Below are 18,267 nucleotides of genomic sequence, written 5' to 3'. Positions count from 1 at the left end.
TTCTGTTGAGGCATGTACTGCTTGTTTACTGTTACTTGGCTCTCCCTGTGTGGTAGCAGTGCGGGGAAAGGACCCGGCTTATCTCTGGCGTATGGTCTGTAGCTAATCTCTGAAACACAGTGGGTTCAATACAGTACATTCAGATGCTATAACAGTAGATTACTGTTGCTGTCAGAGCTCGAGGCTTTACACTGGGCAGCCATGGTGCCACTAATGATAGCTTAATGGCTTTTTAATGTTGCAGCTTGCACCTTGTCTCTGGCTGTGAGCCACAGTGGCAAATCAGCGATAGAATGTGTGTGAGGTTGCAAGTGTGACAGACAATGTGTGACAGTGAGAGCGTGAGAGTGTTTTTGTGCACATATGCCAATGCCCGTTCTAATTCCTGTACGCATTTTGCCACAGTGTCCTCTCTTTATCACACACAGCCAGGCACCGCACTGCACACATTACCCTCTGACACACACACACACACACACACACACTCATGAACACAGCCACTTCACTCCAGCAACAAGGGGCACTGTATCTGTATTCCGCCCTCGACATGACGACCCATACAAACAACTTGTCTACCATTTGGTACAACCCTCCAAAACAGGGGACTCACTCTTTGTAACATATGAAAGTAGATGTTTTGTTTGTGTAGCCAAAATATTCTATTCTTCTGCTTTTCCTTTTCTATCTCTGGATGCTGTGTGTGAGTGTGTGTGTGTGTGTGTGTGTGTGTGTGTGTGTGTGTGTGTGTGTGTGTGTGTGTGTGTGTGTGTCCTTTTTACAACAAGTATCTAACTTCAACAGGTACCGACTGTGATATTGCGGTCCCTTCACACATGAGAGTGGTCTTCAAGCCTCCATCTTTAGACTGCACTGACTTGCAGTGCAAATTTTTTAAACTCTTGAGACATTTTGTGAAGAATGTGTGTCCCTTCACTTCTTAAAAGCCATTAAAGAAACACCTCTGGGCTTCAGTTGTCTCCGGAGCTCAACTATCCGGTGACTGAGATTTAAGATCAATGTTAAATCCTTGGCAGAAGTCATGAAACTTAGCAAGTAAGCAGCACAGGCTCCCCGGGATTTTCTGTCAAGCAGTCGACACCTTCCACAGCAGATGAAAGGAGGGCTCACAGTCAGTCAGTAAGTTTGTGTGACAGATGTCAGTTGTGATGGCCCTGGAGGACTGTGTTGTGGATTCTCCCGCTGCATCATCACAGATTCTAATATTCTCAAATGTATCAATGGAAATGCCCTGACATGTTGTTGCCTTACCACCCACATAGACCATGTCATATTAACCACAGCAAGACATTTTATCCACAATATTGGGTATAATATCAACATGATGAAAATAAGACAACAAATTAAACTGCAGTTTCTTTACTAAAACCCGTTAATAAATAAATTGCCATTTGAATGTTCTTGAACAATAGGCTTGCAGCCCGGGTTGCCCATGAGAGTAATCACAGGTTATTCGGACGGGCAGAATTTGACCATGTCGGGACACTGAGTGAGTCAGCGAGTGGAAGGACACACCAGAAAATCTGTGGGGAGCTAAGAGGGCTATAAAAGCATTTATGGTGATGGAATGTGTTGGGTTATTAAATATGCATCTGCTGCGCCTCATTAAGGTTCTGTGGCACGAACACACTCTCTTGCAAAGGTCTGTGATCAGCAGCCATTTGCTAATATGGAGAGAAACAGAGTATTAATATTTAAAGAGCAGGCTAGATAGAGACAGACACATACACACCCGCGGGGGAGTAATGAAGGAGGGTTTGTGACAGGAGAGACAGCCAGTCACGCTCTGTGTGTGTGTGTGTGTGTGTGTGTGTGTGTGTGTGTGTGTGTGTGTGTGTGTGTGTGTGTGTGTGTGTGTGACTGACTGAAGAAAGACTTATAGTTGCACTAATGAAGAGCCAAGAGATGGGGGGAATACAAGATGAGTGGTAGTTAAAGGTATAATGTGAAAGCCAAACCAGTGCATCACACTTGAGTCACAGGAATTGGTCTGAGCCTGTGTGTGTGTGTGTGTGTGTGTGTGTGTGTGTGTGTGTGTGTGTGTGTGTGTGTGTGTGTGTGTGTGTGTGTGTGTGTGTGTCTACTGGGGTCAGCTGTGTACCAAAAATGAATGACAAAGGGCGAAAAGTAGATGGGGAAAATAAATAAATGAGGTTGTGAATCAATTAAAGGCCAGGGGCCTCATTTATCAACCGTACTTACGCACAAATCTGTGCGTAAGTACAGCGTAAGAACATTGCCACGCAAAGTATGGAATTTACCAAAATGTACTTAGACTTATGAATGTGTGTAAATGTAAGCACAACTCTGACCATGCTTACGAACAGAATCTAGTGGTAGAATAGCGATATTACAAGCACAAAGCAAAGCATTTAAGAGTTTCAACGTCTGCATTAACACTAGAACCGCCAGCGTTCTCTTTAATCGCCACGCGTCAAATCCACCCGTGCATTTCTAGGGTAATATAAAGTCATACATTTGTTTGTTTGATCATCATCTGTGTTTTGGACCTCTTATTTTATGATCTAAGTTTTTTTAAGAACACTGATCACGACTCAGTAATGAAACTGAAAGTAGATATAGCCTAATATCGCCAATACATCAATGAAAACAGACGGTCAAAACAGCGTCCAAATGAGCTAACATCCTAAATGCAATAAATAGTTATATGGCTCACTTATTTTTAGGTAAGCTCTAATTGATTATTCATTAAATGTGTCACACGTTTACATATTTTGAAGCGGAGGATCCCTCCGATGCTCTCTGTGCGTCTCATCTGACAGCACTCAGCTGTGAGCTGGACGAGCCGCGGTGACTCGCCAGACTCGCCAATCACTCATTTCACTTAGTAACTCTAATGTTGTTAGGAACTTATCTTCATCTCTTATTTATTGAAATAGTATATGAATGACTGCACGTAAAGTTGTCAGATCGCGGACCCCAAACAATGCCGTTGCCTTACAAATTGCTCGAAAATATCACATCTTCCCATGCAGCAAGCTTTCTTTTGTTTTAATGCCTGCACTAAGTGAGCCAACAAAATATGTTTTGCTTTGATTCAACCTCGTTTACAAGGGTTTCCATTTCTGTGTTGGAGAAGTTTCTTTTCGTTGCCCTCTTTGCCATTGTAGCGGAGAGGGATAAAACACATTCACATGGTTGATACAGGGATGTGTCGTGACCATATATGGTTAATTGGAGGCGTTTCTGAATGCAAATGACCTGAGCGTGAACGAGCATGGTACTTAAGAACATGTGGGATTTATCAAGATTGATGACTTACTGGTGTGCGTACGATAGGCCAGCGCACGTTTGATAAATACCGATTTTTTTGTACTTAAGCACATGCTAAATTTCACTCGTATGAGTGAATTTAGAACCTTTTCTACGCACTGTTGATAAATGAGGCCCCTGGGGTGTGAGTAGAAAGGGTTGAGGAAAGGCGATGGGAGAGGTGGTCTTACATGATTAGCAAATACAAAGGACTCCCTGCTGTTCGTTTGGTGGTTGAGGAATTGAGCATTCTTTTTTAAATGTGTAATTCTCAAAATTATTAATCCAATGTCTGGTTAAAGCTTGATTTTTCTCCTAGAATATGCAGTTTACTGTGTGTTGTCTTGTTGGTTTGTAGCATCTAATAAGGACTGCCAAACTGTGTGAGTGTGTGAGTGAGTGGAATGGAGGCTCCACTCCAAGCGAGGCTCCACGTTTTTTTCCTATTTTCTACATTCGATGTATATTTGTTCTCCGCTCACAACAAGAGGAAACACGTTCCAAAATTTCACAGCGGCAAATGCTGTTGAAATGCTGCACTTCTCATTTACTGCACAATGTGACGGGGAAATCTAAAAGGCAATCAAAGAAGACGGGAGAGTGACTGGAAGCACAGGAAGTGAGTCCACTCAGACGCCGATCTGCTGAGTGAAATGAGGCAACGATTCCGCTCAATTTGAGAATATTTTCATCCAATTTATGGCTGTCCTGATGACATCAATGTAGAATCAAAGGATCAACAGAAGAACAAAAAAGAACAAAAAAAAGGGGGTTTTCTTTCAAACATTTACTAGCCACACTGTCACATCAAACAAACTGAACACTAGTCTCAACCAATGGCGGTATGTGGCTGAAAAACAGCAAAACAGTACAGAGGTTCAATTTGAACAAATAAATCAAAAAGAAAAAATATCGTCCTGGGTTTGTGTCGGATGGTTGATGCGATGGAGCTTCATCTCGAAATGAGAGGGAACAGAGAGAAACGCCGCAGGCAAAAATCACACTGCATCTGCTCCCACTCTGCGCTGCTCACGTCCCCTTACTGTAATAGGTTACAAAGAAATAATCAGATAGAATTCCTACTATGGACCAGCCTTAGATTGTTTAGATAGTACAGGGCTACAACTGGACTGAGATCCTGTTGCTCCTCTAGAATGTAATAATACAGTAAAATAACTCTAATGTAGGCAGGAGCGAGCAGTCAATATTGCATATCTCTTGCAACAACTTAAACCATCAGGGGAAATTGTTCGATTTTTTTTTAATAGAAAAATATTAAAAAATGTTTACTTAGAGTTGTTTTCAAAGTAGATGAACAACAGTTGAATGATTGTGTTCTATCTCAAGATGAAAGAAGTCTGAGTGCATGAGTCTTATTTTCTGTGCAAGATGAGCCAAGCAGATTTTAATATGAACCATTGCTGCTTAATTGGAAGGGAGTGGGCCGTGTTTGTCATATATCCTATGGGATCAGGATTTACTGTTGGAGACATCTGTTTTGAAAGCTGCATTACAGTAAAGCCCACCTAAACATGTTTGCTTGGAGCGGAAGCCACCCTTGTAAATTGGATGCTGCTTGTGTGTCCATAGTGCTTGCAAGTGGGAGTTAATAAGGTTTATGAAAACCAATGTTTTGATAGACGTAGTGTTTACATATTTTCAAAAACTAAAAATCGAGCACATTGAGATGCAGAAATGTTGCAATTTTCTTCAATTGATATTTTTTCTGCATGCCTCATTAACCTGATGACATGGTAGAACAATCTTTTCCCTATTCCCAGTTCTGTTCTATGTGGTATGTGTTCCATATGGTTTAAATGTATTTATGTATAAATGAATCAGAAAGGCTGCCGCCCTCCTACATTCGATGCTGAGTTTGTTGTAACCTCTGGCATTACTCTGAGAAATAATTGGGATATGTGACAGCTGCTGCAATATCCATATAGACCCTGCATTCCGATTTTCTGATATTTAGTATGGTAGAAATAGATTTAGGATACCCCAATCCTTGTGGTCATATTAAGCATGCTTAAAAAATACCGGGATGCCTACTACATCTGGTTGAGATTTTTAAGTGTTGAAATAACAATGCCTTTTTGGACTATTCTGAATCCAAATCCAGTGCGCAACGGAAGTGACTTTGTTCTGTTGAGACATTCCGGGGTTAAATGAAGCAAAGTAATTTTTTTCTGTTCCAAAGTTTATAATATATCAAATATTCTTATACAAGAGTCTGATGGGGTTTAATAAAGAGCACAGAGAGAACAGTTGGTTCAGACCGTAATTTGATTGGACGAGAGGGATTCCATGAGTCCTGAAATGCAGTACAACAGCACTGGGACTGGTAAACATATGTATCGCTCCACTTTACAGGTGTTATAATCATTCTATTTAAAGCTAGTGGACGTTATCTTGGATTTTAACAAACCAGCATTGCAAAGATGCATATACTTCTACATAACATTTGTCATAGGTAATCAGCTTTATAGCAAGACATACTGTACCTACTGTTTATTCCCTACTACAGGGTAAGTCAGCAAAAAGGAAAAAAAAAATAACACCCACGCACACATAAGACTACATCATGAAACTGATGAATAATGTCAGTTCATGCATGCAAAATGTGTCTTAACCTCCCTGACCGAACAGACCCAACACCAGGTCAATCATTACAAACTCATACAGACAAGCATAGCCTATTGTGAAACCCAGAGGGCTACATTTAAAATTCCAAACAAGATACCAAAAGTGTCAGGCCTCTTAACTATAAGCTTGTAAAACTATGCAGAAGCAATCTTGGATTTGAATAATACTCAATCTGAAGATCGTACAGTTTCAGCAACTAAAAAAAAAGCTACAAAATGTTTTTGCCTTTGAGTCTTGATATGCATGATTAAACACGCTCTAAAGAAGTTGAAGTCACTTGGGGTCAGTAGCAACGAGCTGTAAACACAACACAACACTATAACTTGTCAACTTAAAGAGTACCTTATTTACACTTTCAGACAGAAATAGCTTTCATTTGGATTGGTGTTTATGTCCACCCGCAGAATAGAAATCCAATATCCACTATTACTTTTGCTCTATTTTGATCTCTACCTGTTTCTTTGGGAAATATTGGGCCTTTTAGCTCCTTACAGTAATGCTATCTGATAACTTTGTGTGTGTGTCTTTTGTGTGTGTGTGTGTGTGTGTGTGTGTGTGTGTGTGTGTGTGTGTGTGTGTGTGTGTGTGTGTGTGTGTGTGTGTGTGTGTGTGTGTGTGTGTGTGTGTGTGTGTGTGTGTGTCACAGGCTACAAAGGACAAGGTCAGGGAGGGCTGCGTTTTAATTAACCAATGCTCGGTCTCACACTATCATCAGCCACGCTGTTTTTATAGCTAGGAGCTGGTGCAGACCAGGTGTGAAACACTCCTCCATTGATTCACTTCGCTGTCTTTGTATCTGTATCTGACTCTCTCTCTCTCTTCTGCACACACACACTCATCCCTGTCTCACCCTATCTTATCACTGCTCATTTGCTCTTTCATTTTTCCCTTTATTTCATTCTCTTTTACTCTCTCTCTCTCTCTCTTTTTGTCTCGTTCTGCAATTTGCTCTGTTTCGCTCTCTGGCTTTTCAATATCCTCTTCTAATCTGCGTGCCGGGAGCCTGGTGAAGCATCCACAGCTTTACACCACATTGACAGTTAAGGGCTGCACTCAGCATTCACCCCATCATGTTCCTGGACAATTTTATTAGACAAGGAGGACACTCGGCAGAGTGAGAGCAGCTGCCCTGTCTGCGATTTTGTGAGGTGTGTGTGTGCGTGTGCGTGTGTGTGTGTGTGTGTGTGTGTGTGTGTGTGTGTGTGTGTGTGTGTGTGTGTGTGTGTGTCTGGTTGTGAGACACACTATAGGTATAGGTAGGTAGGCAGATAGATACATAGACGGATATAGCAGATATGTAGATACATAGATATACAGATAATAAATGCGCGAATGCAATTTTTGTAGCAATGCCAATGGCTAAACAATACTTAAATATGATTCCTCACATTAAGGAATGTATTCAGGGTTTCCTATATTTCATATTGTATGCACCTCTTTGATTTCTGCCTGGTCCCTCCAAGCCAGAGTCTTTTAAAATGATGTGATGTGTTGAAGAGGGGTCGGGGGCAAACAGTATGGATGTGTGTCAACATAGTATGTGACAACAAGGGACAGAGACAGATCGAACATCGCTATCACATCAGCCACTTTCTCCACTGAAGGAGATACCAGGACCAAAAGGTCAAATTGGTTCTCCTCAGCTAGGTGATGTTAAGGGATTCAACTCACTTAAGAATAATGGTTGTTCATTTGAAATCACATTCTCTGTAGAAAAGAACAGGTGTGATAATTAGATTTTTTTTTACATTAACGTTATATAACATAAGAAGAAGAATATTAGTGATTATATGCACAGTGCAAAAACAAAGTACAAAAAAAAGATAAATCAGACAGTTCTGAAATTATGTTAATGTTAAAATGCCTGACAGGTGAACGGACAGGTTCATTTTAGTATTGCACACTGACTTATTGATCTCTTTTTTTCTTAGTGTACAGCTGAGCACCTACGCTTCGCTTGCCCCTCCATGCTCCCATATACCGCTCAATCGACTTCATATGCGGAGCCTGTTTGACCAGGCTTTACCGACAGACGTTTGCCTTGCTAATGTGTGTTTGGCAGGGGAGTTTATTATGGCTTACTCACTCGACAATTGCTCAGCTCCTCTGCGGACAGGATGATATTTCCACATGTCTTCCCTTGGATCCCTCTGTGGAGCAAAGAGAGAGAAAACATCAGAGCTTTGAAAAAAAAAAAAAAGCAAGGAAACACCGTCTTGTATTTGTTCACTCGTGGCTCTCATGTAGTCAATAAAGGCCGCTGCCAGAATGAAACCATGTTCAATTTCCAACTGGGAATTGGTCCCAACGTCAATTTGATGTTATTGCTGATCCTTGACATTCCTTGACATTTACAGAAAGCTTCCCTCCAAGTTCTTCTAATTTAATTAAAATTCATAATTCATTACTCAATTTGGCAATGTTCTGTTCGACTTGCTATTTCCCAGAGGAATTTATCTCTAACTGGCTTTAAGATATTGTTAACTTCTCCATTATAGATGATAAATACCACAATGGAGCAAGTCTGTTTTTCTGCATGTCCTTTAAGATGGCAAACACGTTATATGGTCACTTCATCTTCAGTGAGTTAGGTGGAGTGATGAGGTCTGTATGTATTGGTGATTGTATTTCAGTTTGCATCACAGCTCATATTAATGATTGTCTCGCATAGAGAAATGACATATTCATTGAAAAAAAAATAATTCACAACAAACAGCGGTCAAACACATTTTTTGAGAAAACACTGTGTTTATCTGGTCTTGACGTCACTATATCCTACTGTTTTCTAGTACAGCAGGTGAGATATTTGTCTTTATGCCGTATGTCTCTGTTTATGTCTGCCTGATGGTGTGTTCGCAACCTGTAAACCAGTAAATGAAAAGGATGTAAAAGCAGAAAAAAGCTACCTGTACATAATCCAAAATGACAATCATACTTGTTTCCCACTGTTTATTCATTACAAGCAAATATTCTGGCAGGTAACCAAACTAAACTAACGTTGAAGTTAGACAAACAACTCGGTTAAATCCAGCTTCCATAGACTCTGTACATTTGTTCCGGTGTGTGTGTCTGACTTGTAGAAAGTCGTCAACACCTTCAAATCTACCGGCCGTCATTGCTGCAGCTCTTTATGATTTTTTGTGTCACTTAGACCTTTTAATTCTGTCTGCAGCTATTGTTCAGAGTGCCGCGCCAAGGCTTTTAACACTATCAAGATATAGCAGCCCTATTAATGCAGCTCTCCTCCTTCCACTCAGCCCCCTCTTAGCTATACAACTTGAAAAGCTTGTTCCCCATCTACAAAGCACTGAATAATGCTGTCCTTAAATCACACTGTCAAGGACCTGACCTCCACCAAAGGCCTATCTGTCCCTGCAGATGGTCCAGGTTAATGTTTTGGTGACAGGGGTTTTCGTAGTGGGCTAAACACACAAGCCTTTACCAGGTCAAATGTTATGAATGGTCCTTTGTTCATCTGAGGCTGAGTTTGTTTTGTTCTGTTAAGGCGGTTGGTCGATTATCTGTTTGTAAATGTTGTACTTGGTGTGCTTTCATCCTAACGTTATAGTTTCATACAATTTGTCGTGCAAAACATTTTGGATCAGCTGTGTCGGGTCAAATACAGACAGTAGCTTGAGTTGGGTCATGAATTGTTTCCATTCCAACTGCCTGTGTTATATCAGTGTGTCTCCCACCAGGCCTTTAAATGTCTCACTTGGGGATTGTGACATTTATTGTGGTTATTCTGCATGGGAGTTAATTGCCTCGTTAATCAACTTGTTGTCAGTGTAACTACCTTGAAATTAGGTCGAAAAAAAGTCGGGAGAATTGGAGTCTCTGGAGTCTATATCACTGGTGTCGTACCAAATACAACTATTGACTGTTTTAAAATGTCTAAAAAGAGTTATATCCAAAAAGTAAGAGATGCAGAAAATGTATTTGTGTAGTTTTTTCTCCTATACGCTCACCTTCTGTCAAATAATGCAATAATTCCGCTGGAAGAGCATTTTGGAGGTCAGTCTAATGCAAAACCTGATAATATCTCTATAGCAGAATATGTGATCCTGGCAAATTGTTTGGTTTGGACAACTTAATGCAATGACTTGAAGCATGGAACTAGGTACAGCAATTTTTCAATTATTTAATGTAATTGAATATTTATTGAAAAGGTGTTTTCAGTCTTCACCTCACCATACGTGAAATGGATCATGATAAACCCACAATGTTTTTATAAAATAGGAACTAAACGTCTGCATTCCAGTACATGTAAACGTACAAGTAGTTATTCTATTGCTTCCTAAAATAGTTCATTGCCACGTACAGTAGTTTCTGTATCCATGAGCTAAATGCTAATGCTTGGACGATGTAACATGTCACTAACTACAGTTAAAGTTGAATTAGTACTTAGTATATGGTAATATACGTAATAATGGTATATCCAGCTGCAATCTTCAAAACGGGTTCTACAAAAGATTGATGTGTCGAACATACTGAAGTCGAAAAACTGGATAAAGTGCTCTCAAGCTGTGTGTATGAGTGCTTCCTGCTCTTTGTGGGGTGGTGTGTGTGTGTGTGTTTAGAGAGGTAGTCGGAGACCTTTGATCCACACAGTAAAACACTCCCATTGATCTTCAGGTAGGGAAACCATCCTTTGTCACAGTGGTGAGTGATGTAAGAAAACGGTGTTTTTCTATCACCTAAAATCGTACACGCTCACAGACATTTGGCACCCCATCAGCCACTGGCTTAAGAATACAGCTTTCAAAAGACAAATGACTCCATAGCTACATCCATCTCCACTCGTTCCTTCCTGTAACTGAATCAATTCCCTCTCGGGTCCTCCCATAAATAGCACGTTATCCAAGGCCACTGAGAAGCAAAAACATCTACAGACAAAAGCGCTAGCAAAAGTGAGTCTGCACCCTGCTGAGAAGCTGTGGTTACACTATAGCTACAGTGCAAAGCAAATCATTCTACAATAAAGGTGTTCACAGCCACAGGATGGCTTTCAACCATAAGTTGTTTATCTATCGATTGATTGAATGATATACTTAATGATATAAGTTTGCATATATTCAGCCCAGCGTGTACCACTATATGCTATATACCTGTGTGTATTCTCTAGATTCTCTACTCTCTGTAACCAAGGTTGTAAACAATCATATTTTGTAAATATAATACAGCAAGATGGTCCCCTATATAGTATACATAGAACTGCATGTGTGTTAGAGATGAAGGAGGTGTGAGCGAAAAAGTCATTTCGATTGGCATGTGTGTGTCTTACCGTGCGTTAATTGACAAAATAAAGACTTAACTTAACTAACTTAATATTCATAATTCTGCTCCTGTTTAACCTACAGAGAGGACAAGAAATATGTTGGCATTAAATTGCAGCTGGACATAATCTCTCTTGTATGCCAGAATTCCCTCCCATCTCGTTTAAGAAAATATTGGTAGAAGGAGATACAAATGATCGAACAAGAACTCATTTGCACTTTGTTATTGATTTGTAACGGCGGAAAAGAAAACACAACCAACTCAGCCTTGATATATTATTTGTCTAGGTTTTGTAAAGGATAAACCTCTTGAGGCTACCACACAAGATGCTGCTCCCTCACATTACTGAAAAAAAAAACCTGAAACATTAACCCAATAAATGTATCTGCCTGCCAGTAAGTTTTATTCTTTGAACTGCACCTGGGTAAATTAGAAAAGCTCTTTGTGCAATAACTTTTTTCGTTTTTCCTTAGAAGAGTCAAAGCATTGGCGCATGCATAATATAATCTGTCCATTAACACAACGCTTCAAAGACATGCAGGGTACACACAGGAGCGTTTTTGAACCTCCGATAATGAACAAAGGAGGGTTGTACACACTGTCAAACACACACACACACACACACACACACACACACACACACACACACACACACACACACACACACACACACACACACACACACACACACACACACACACACCATATTTGTTCGGAATGGCGAGTAAATGTAATTACAGAAATCTTCAGGGAGTCAAAGACTAAAGTAAACTTACAAAGCCACTGTGAATGGCTAAATTAATTTCACCAAATGGAACATGAAAACCAGAAAGACCAGAAAAGGAAGGAGAATTGGAAGGATCTATCTCACTAGGCACATTTGGTCACTACGCTCTGTTCCTGCTCTCCAGCTAAGTCTGTATATGTGAGCATTAGCAACATAAAGCACCATACTTGTTTTGTGACACTAAGAAAGGAAGTATTGAATAGGCAAATATTTTCTTCAGTGTACTCTTAAAGTTAAAATAATGTGTTTCCTGCTGTATTAGTGATTGGCCCCAAACCTCACTGCTATTCAGTAATATATAAACACAGAAAAGTGTGCATAAATAGAACAGTTTAAGTGTCTTAACCACTCCTAATGTTCTCAGCAAGTCAATTTTACTTGATTCAAAGCATTAGTAAACATGTAATTGTTTATGTTGCCTAACAAGGGTTGTAGTAGAGGCACAAAAGCATTCAAGCAACTTAAAGCTCAAAGGCCTGTGTGTAGCACCACAGGGCCAGGGTACATAATCAGTCTTTCTAGAGAGAGACATTGTCCTGGCGGCCTTCCAGAAGAGCACTCTACCAAAGGGATCTACAGTAAAGAATAGCCTTCTCATTGATTCAATGGCTCCACTGAGAGCATGGTCAATTCAACAGTGATTAACAGAGAAAAATGATAGGTTTTAACAGAGGGAGAAGGGTGATAGGGTTAGGTAACGATTTGAGCCTTTAGAGTCCAAAGAGTTCCAAAAGGGTTAGCACACCCATACTATTAGATCGTTATTTCATGTCCAGTTTTCAATGCATACATTTACAATAGAGAAAAATTTGTTTTTGGTCATGCAATGTTGAAGAAGGATCATGGTTTCCCTTTGTTGGTAATTTAAGCCATTATAGGCTACTTGTAAAAAAAAAGTACAAGCAAACAGAATAACATGCCACAACATTGTCAAGCCACCATATTTTTCCTTTTGGTGGAGGCATATGAAAGTTTTTTTTATAGATAAGCTAACACCCAAACCACCTGAAGATTTCAAGAACTGTTCCCTGCTCTCAAGGAAAATCAAACGTTATAAAGCTTTATTCTGTGTTCTGGCATTGAATATGTCTCAGTTCCACAGTTCAAAAATAAGTCTTACTCGTAATTGGTTTTGGGAAGATTGTATCTGTCGACCTCTAGTACCGTTTTTTTGGACTCTCGATTCACACTCATTACCTTAACTTCAGTACTGTACCACTGAACATTGTCCAAGGGTACATCATCCTATACTGCTAACATATACTGTACCTATATAGCGTATTATGTTTTACACCTTTGCTCTTCGTATACACATTATTTAACATTCTGCCACTCATCAGTTAAATGAATCAGGTTTGCAGATGACAATGCCCTCGTAGACCTTCTCATTAACAATGAATCATTTTTTGTGGGAGACAGGCTTCTCACATTGGAACACGGGCTGCTGTCATCACTTTCAGCTGAATTCTTGTGAAGGTCTTTTTTAGATGGATATTGACTTCCAGTAGAAGCGATGTGCTCATTATGCCTTGAATGACACATCCATGTAACCACGATCCTATGGACCACCATTATGACACCATTCAACACACTGAGAACATCAACTGCCTAATCCTCTGCTGGTAATTAGAAGTTCAATATGACACAATCAGTCCAATCTAACATCAATCATACTGTAGAAAGTACTGACCAACAGAACTGAATGTTGATCAGGATGCTGAGCACGCTGTTTGCTGTCAGCTGCATACCAATAAGGGCCTGCATGACTCCATAAGGATGAGATAGGATAGCCACCTTACCGAAATAGAGGACCATCTGTTGCAAAAACTGTCACCCAAACTTCTAACCCATTCCCCAAAGACTCAGCATCCCACAGAAACAACTGTTAAACAGCTGTTGGCTAACTTATTAGTGCCCATCACTCTGGTTCTGGTTGCCCATCTAGACTGCCACGGATGTCAAAATGTACCATACAGGCACATATTTGTAACAGAAACACAACAAAAAAAGCACAACCCTTAAAGAGTTACACAGTGCATGCGTTCAGTCAAATAAGTATGCTGCATGTTGGTCAGTTAATTTTCCTTCCATGCTGCACCAGTGTTCTGGTTGGTCTCATTGGGTTCCCACCCACAGGTCACCTAATCCATTCCACTCTGTAGCTTTTGTCTGAAATGGTGATCAAGAATGAAAGAAGGCAGAGCATTTATCTTTTTACTGATCTCCAGGCCGACAAGCGCACGCTGTGATTGAGCTGAGTATGACGCAGGAAAGAAAAGGCGCCATGGGGGAGTTCCACAGGGAGCCTATCGAAAACGGTGATTATCGGTTGCCATTAAAACAGACCAAATGCTCATCAGTTTGTTTGGGTGTTAAAAATGTGGTTTCACCCCAAGAAGGCACTTACTAATGATGAATGCTGCCAGCTGTTGTCACACCATAACTACTAACTTGTGCTTACCACGTTTTGCAAATTGGGTTATGGAAACAATACATTGAATGCTTGTTTTTTTATGGTTATGTCTTTTGGAAAGGGTGAAGGAAAGAGATTTGCAGGCCATTTAGAAATGTGCAGCGCATATTTTAAATATATTTCAACATAAATGTCAAAATACTAAGCCAAGTTTGAAAATGTTGTGAACACAAAAAAGTGAGTGCAAAATTACACTAGGAAATGTAACACAACTGACACTTCACATTCTGAATGTGGTTACAGTACAGTTGACTGGACACAGCTTTTATCATCTGATTATTTCGGGAATCTCACGCAGCTCTGACCATTGTCGGATCATATTCTCTTTGTGCAACATACTGAGTCAAATCAAATCTGTGGACAGCTCGTGTCATGCTGTGCAGCCAAAAGTTGTTCAGACACAGAACTTTAATTTAAATGTGTTGTTTAGAACTCCTGGGCTGCAAAATGTAACATGGTGGTTGGATTGGTGTGTGTCCCCCTTTCATACAGGAGACTGGAGTTCAGGTCCTATCAAATGCATCATGTAAAATATTGGCATTCACATGGATGCAATGAAAAAATGACTGATAGTAATAACCGGTTTTCCAGCGATGTCCATTTCCCGTGATCATGTCTAGTTAAAGGGCCTCTTCTTCCAAAGGAGGCCCTTTACAAAAAATCTAATACCTCATTGACCCTATTCCCCTTCTTTTTCATTTTTTCTATCCTTTTTATTGCCCTGGTAAAGCACTGTAAGCACAGCATTACAGTAGAGATACCAATTAGGAAAAGTAGAGGGACAAGTTTTTGGCATCAGTGTTTTGAACTTTTTGTTTGCTTCCATTCAGACTAATGAGCCAAATAGGATTCACGGTGGGGATTATCTTTAAATCATCTTCTAATGAATTTAAGTAACAAACAATGTGGCTGTTTCAGTATATACTACTACTGAACATGACATTAATGTAAGGACAAGTGTTACATGTACTTAAAACAAACTTGAGTATCTCTTCCTTTATCTCCCTATTTGTTTGCAGATGTTGGGCGCCTTTAAACAGGTTTAAAAACAAACCCTGTTTACTTCAACCTTTAACATTGTGGTTAAATGATAATTAAGTGATATGGCAGTGTTTTTTTCTTATATTTTCTTTAGAGTTTAAGTTCCTTCTGGTCGCACTCATTTCTTTCTTGATTGCTGCTCATGTATAATGCAATTACTGTTACACCTGCTGTCATGGATGTAATTAAAGCATTGGATTTTCTGTAGAAAGGGTTACAGTTTTGATCTGTATATGCATGTGTTGAATGAAAAGTAAAATTGCCATCTTCAACAACTGGCATCGGGCTGAATAGCTTAACAAAGGTACAATCGGTTGGAGACAGGACGGGAAAAAATAATACCATAGAAGAAGACCTTCACATCAGTAAGGTGATTGCTTGAAGTGCTTATTTCTGATCTGTGACATGTAGCCTTTCAGTGTCTAGCAGCTTGATCACTGTAATTATCCACTCAAGCTGGAATCCAGAGTGATTGTCTTTGGAGCTTGTCTTTTCCTACCGTCAAAAGTCAAGACAGTGTAAACAATTTGAAAATAATATACTGTAGCGGCCGTGTTACTTTACGGGAGCTGTTCGTTCAGCACCACCACCAACACCAACAGTGGTAGATCATTATGTTTTACACAACGTTAAGGCCTCCCTCAGTGGCCTGCAGCTTGAATATGTATTTATCCTAATAACTCACAGCATGTCCTATACCATGTGTAAATTACACAGCATGTCGTATACAATGTGTAAATTACTTTATACTGATCGCTAAAATATCCCCAAAATCTTGTTATGCAAACGTGTGTGGCCTTGACAGTGATTCCCAATAGACTTGTTTTTCACAGAGGGAAGATATGGACCCCTCATAGCGTGACATAAAACAATTTATAAAAACAGAGATTTTGATTGGCGCTTTCTTATACTGACATAATAGAACAATGAACAGTCAGTCAGTCAAGCTAGTAGTGTTAAATGTGACACAGTCATGAATAGCCAATCTATCTTTAGGTCATATTGTGTGTGTGTGTGTGTGTGTGTGTGTGTGTGTGTGTGTGTGTGTGTGTGTGTGTGTGTGTGTGTGTGTGTGTGTGTGTGTCTGTGTGTCTGTGTGTCTGTGGAGCTGTGTTCTTCTTTTGCAGAATGGAATGCATTTGAACTAAAGACAGTGAAACTGGTGAGCCATATTCCCAGTAGCAGCAATAGAGTGCTCTACTAAAACAGCCATTAACTAGTTGGCATTACAGACAAAAGGGTAAAAGCTTGTCAGGTGAGAAGAGATACTAAGCATTACAAGGTTTCAGGCAGGCTTTTCTCTGGAAATTCCTTTGGCAGACTTTAGCTTGGGAATGAAAAGGAAACAAAGTTAGCACAGTTTGATGTATGATGCATGTTTCTTCCACACCACCAGCGTTGTAACCTTTAAAACGGAACACCGAGCACCACCGTCCAATCACGCAACAATGCTGTGCAGTGAAGCAGGGCCCCTCCAAACACAATCAACTACTAACTCTGCCAAACGGAAAAAGTAGAAACACTATTTCATCGCCGTGAGGATAGAGAGCAGACACAGACTTGAGAGATCCACCTCCGCAATTACCTCCTGCTGATTCTACAAAGCCTCAGCCGTTTGAGACCTCATTTGACATTATTACGACGATCACTAGAGACACGGTGCCATTAATCAAATAGAAGAAGAAGAGTGAGCAGCCACCCTGGGAGGCAAAGAAAATGAACCGAAATGGCTGCTGCAGTTTCTCTGTTCTGATTACCGACTGAGCAAGAGAGTAAAGGGAAAAGAATGCAGGAGCATCCATCATGCCCTCAAATGAAGCACAGGCTGCATCAAAAGGCAATAGTGCTGCTTTTTCTTTAAAGGTAGAGGGGCTGTGGTCTTTAGCGAGCCTCATTCAAACGAGGAAATAAAGGCCGTTAGTGGCGGGTATCTGCTAATTAGGAGCAGTGGAACTTTATTTGATGTGTCTTATATTCTGTTTCTATTTTTAATTCCTTGCATTTCCCTCCTTCCGCCCCTTTTCATCTGCCACAGCGAAAACTGTCAAGGCACACATCTGGAAATGTAATTTCCAAAACAAGGAAGATGAGGAAAAGTGCGTCAGAACAAAGACCAGATTCAAAGAGGAGAACATTAAATATGTTTGAAAAATGTCATTACATGTGGTTTCTCTGAGTCTTCTCTTTTCCTTTGTTTATATGGCCACAAACACAAAAAGAGGGTGACATGGGACAAAACAGCCCTCTTCCCTCTTTCTGTTTGAGAGCAAATGACACCCCAGGCAATTAGCATCGTAACAATAGCGGCCAATTTCTATAATGCTTTGTTCGCTGCTGAGCCAATTTGTTTTGGAGGAAAATCAATGTGATTTACCCAAATAGCTGTCTCCAAATGTTTAAACAGGCTGGGCTTAGTGCAGGAGCACTGTGTTCTGTGGGTTCCCATCAGGGTGCTAATGCCTAAACAGATTAGTTCAAGCTTTAAAGGTGCAGTGTGTAATATGACATCATCAAGTAAGTTCTAGAAAGTTTTAGAATGCAACGCTCCCTGGGTAACCCCACCCCTTTCGAATAATAACAGAAGCTATAGTGGCCTTCAAGGACAAGAACCATTCTAAATTTTAAACAATGCACCTGATGACATTCCAACTATGGCACTTCCAAAATGGCGGTGACAAGGCCTTGGTCCAAAGTATGGAGAAATATGGACATATATGAGACCCTTTCTAAGGAAAAAAATAATAATAAAAAA

The 18,267-nt window shown here is 40.2% G+C and overlaps 1 protein-coding gene across 2 annotated transcripts in view; it reads right to left on the bottom strand.

Annotated features, from left to right (window-relative positions):
* Positions 1-18,267, bottom strand: part of cpne5b (copine Vb) — a gene marked incomplete at both ends in the record, with an annotated part of 92,700 nt that overhangs the window by 26,526 nt on the left and 47,907 nt on the right. For both annotated transcript variants that reach the window (XM_080025332.1, XM_080025331.1), the window contains one exon: positions 8,024-8,087. In XM_080025332.1, coding sequence (XP_079881458.1) covers positions 8,024-8,087 — 64 coding nt within the window. The remainder of the gene's footprint in view (positions 1-8,023; positions 8,088-18,267) is intronic.

This window comes from Ammodytes marinus (assembly GCF_949987685.1).
Source record: "Ammodytes marinus genome assembly, chromosome: 4".
Taxonomy (NCBI): Eukaryota; Metazoa; Chordata; class Actinopteri; order Uranoscopiformes; family Ammodytidae; genus Ammodytes; species Ammodytes marinus.
Note: the sequence above shows the minus strand (reverse complement) of the source record. Positions and strands in the feature narration are given on the sequence as shown.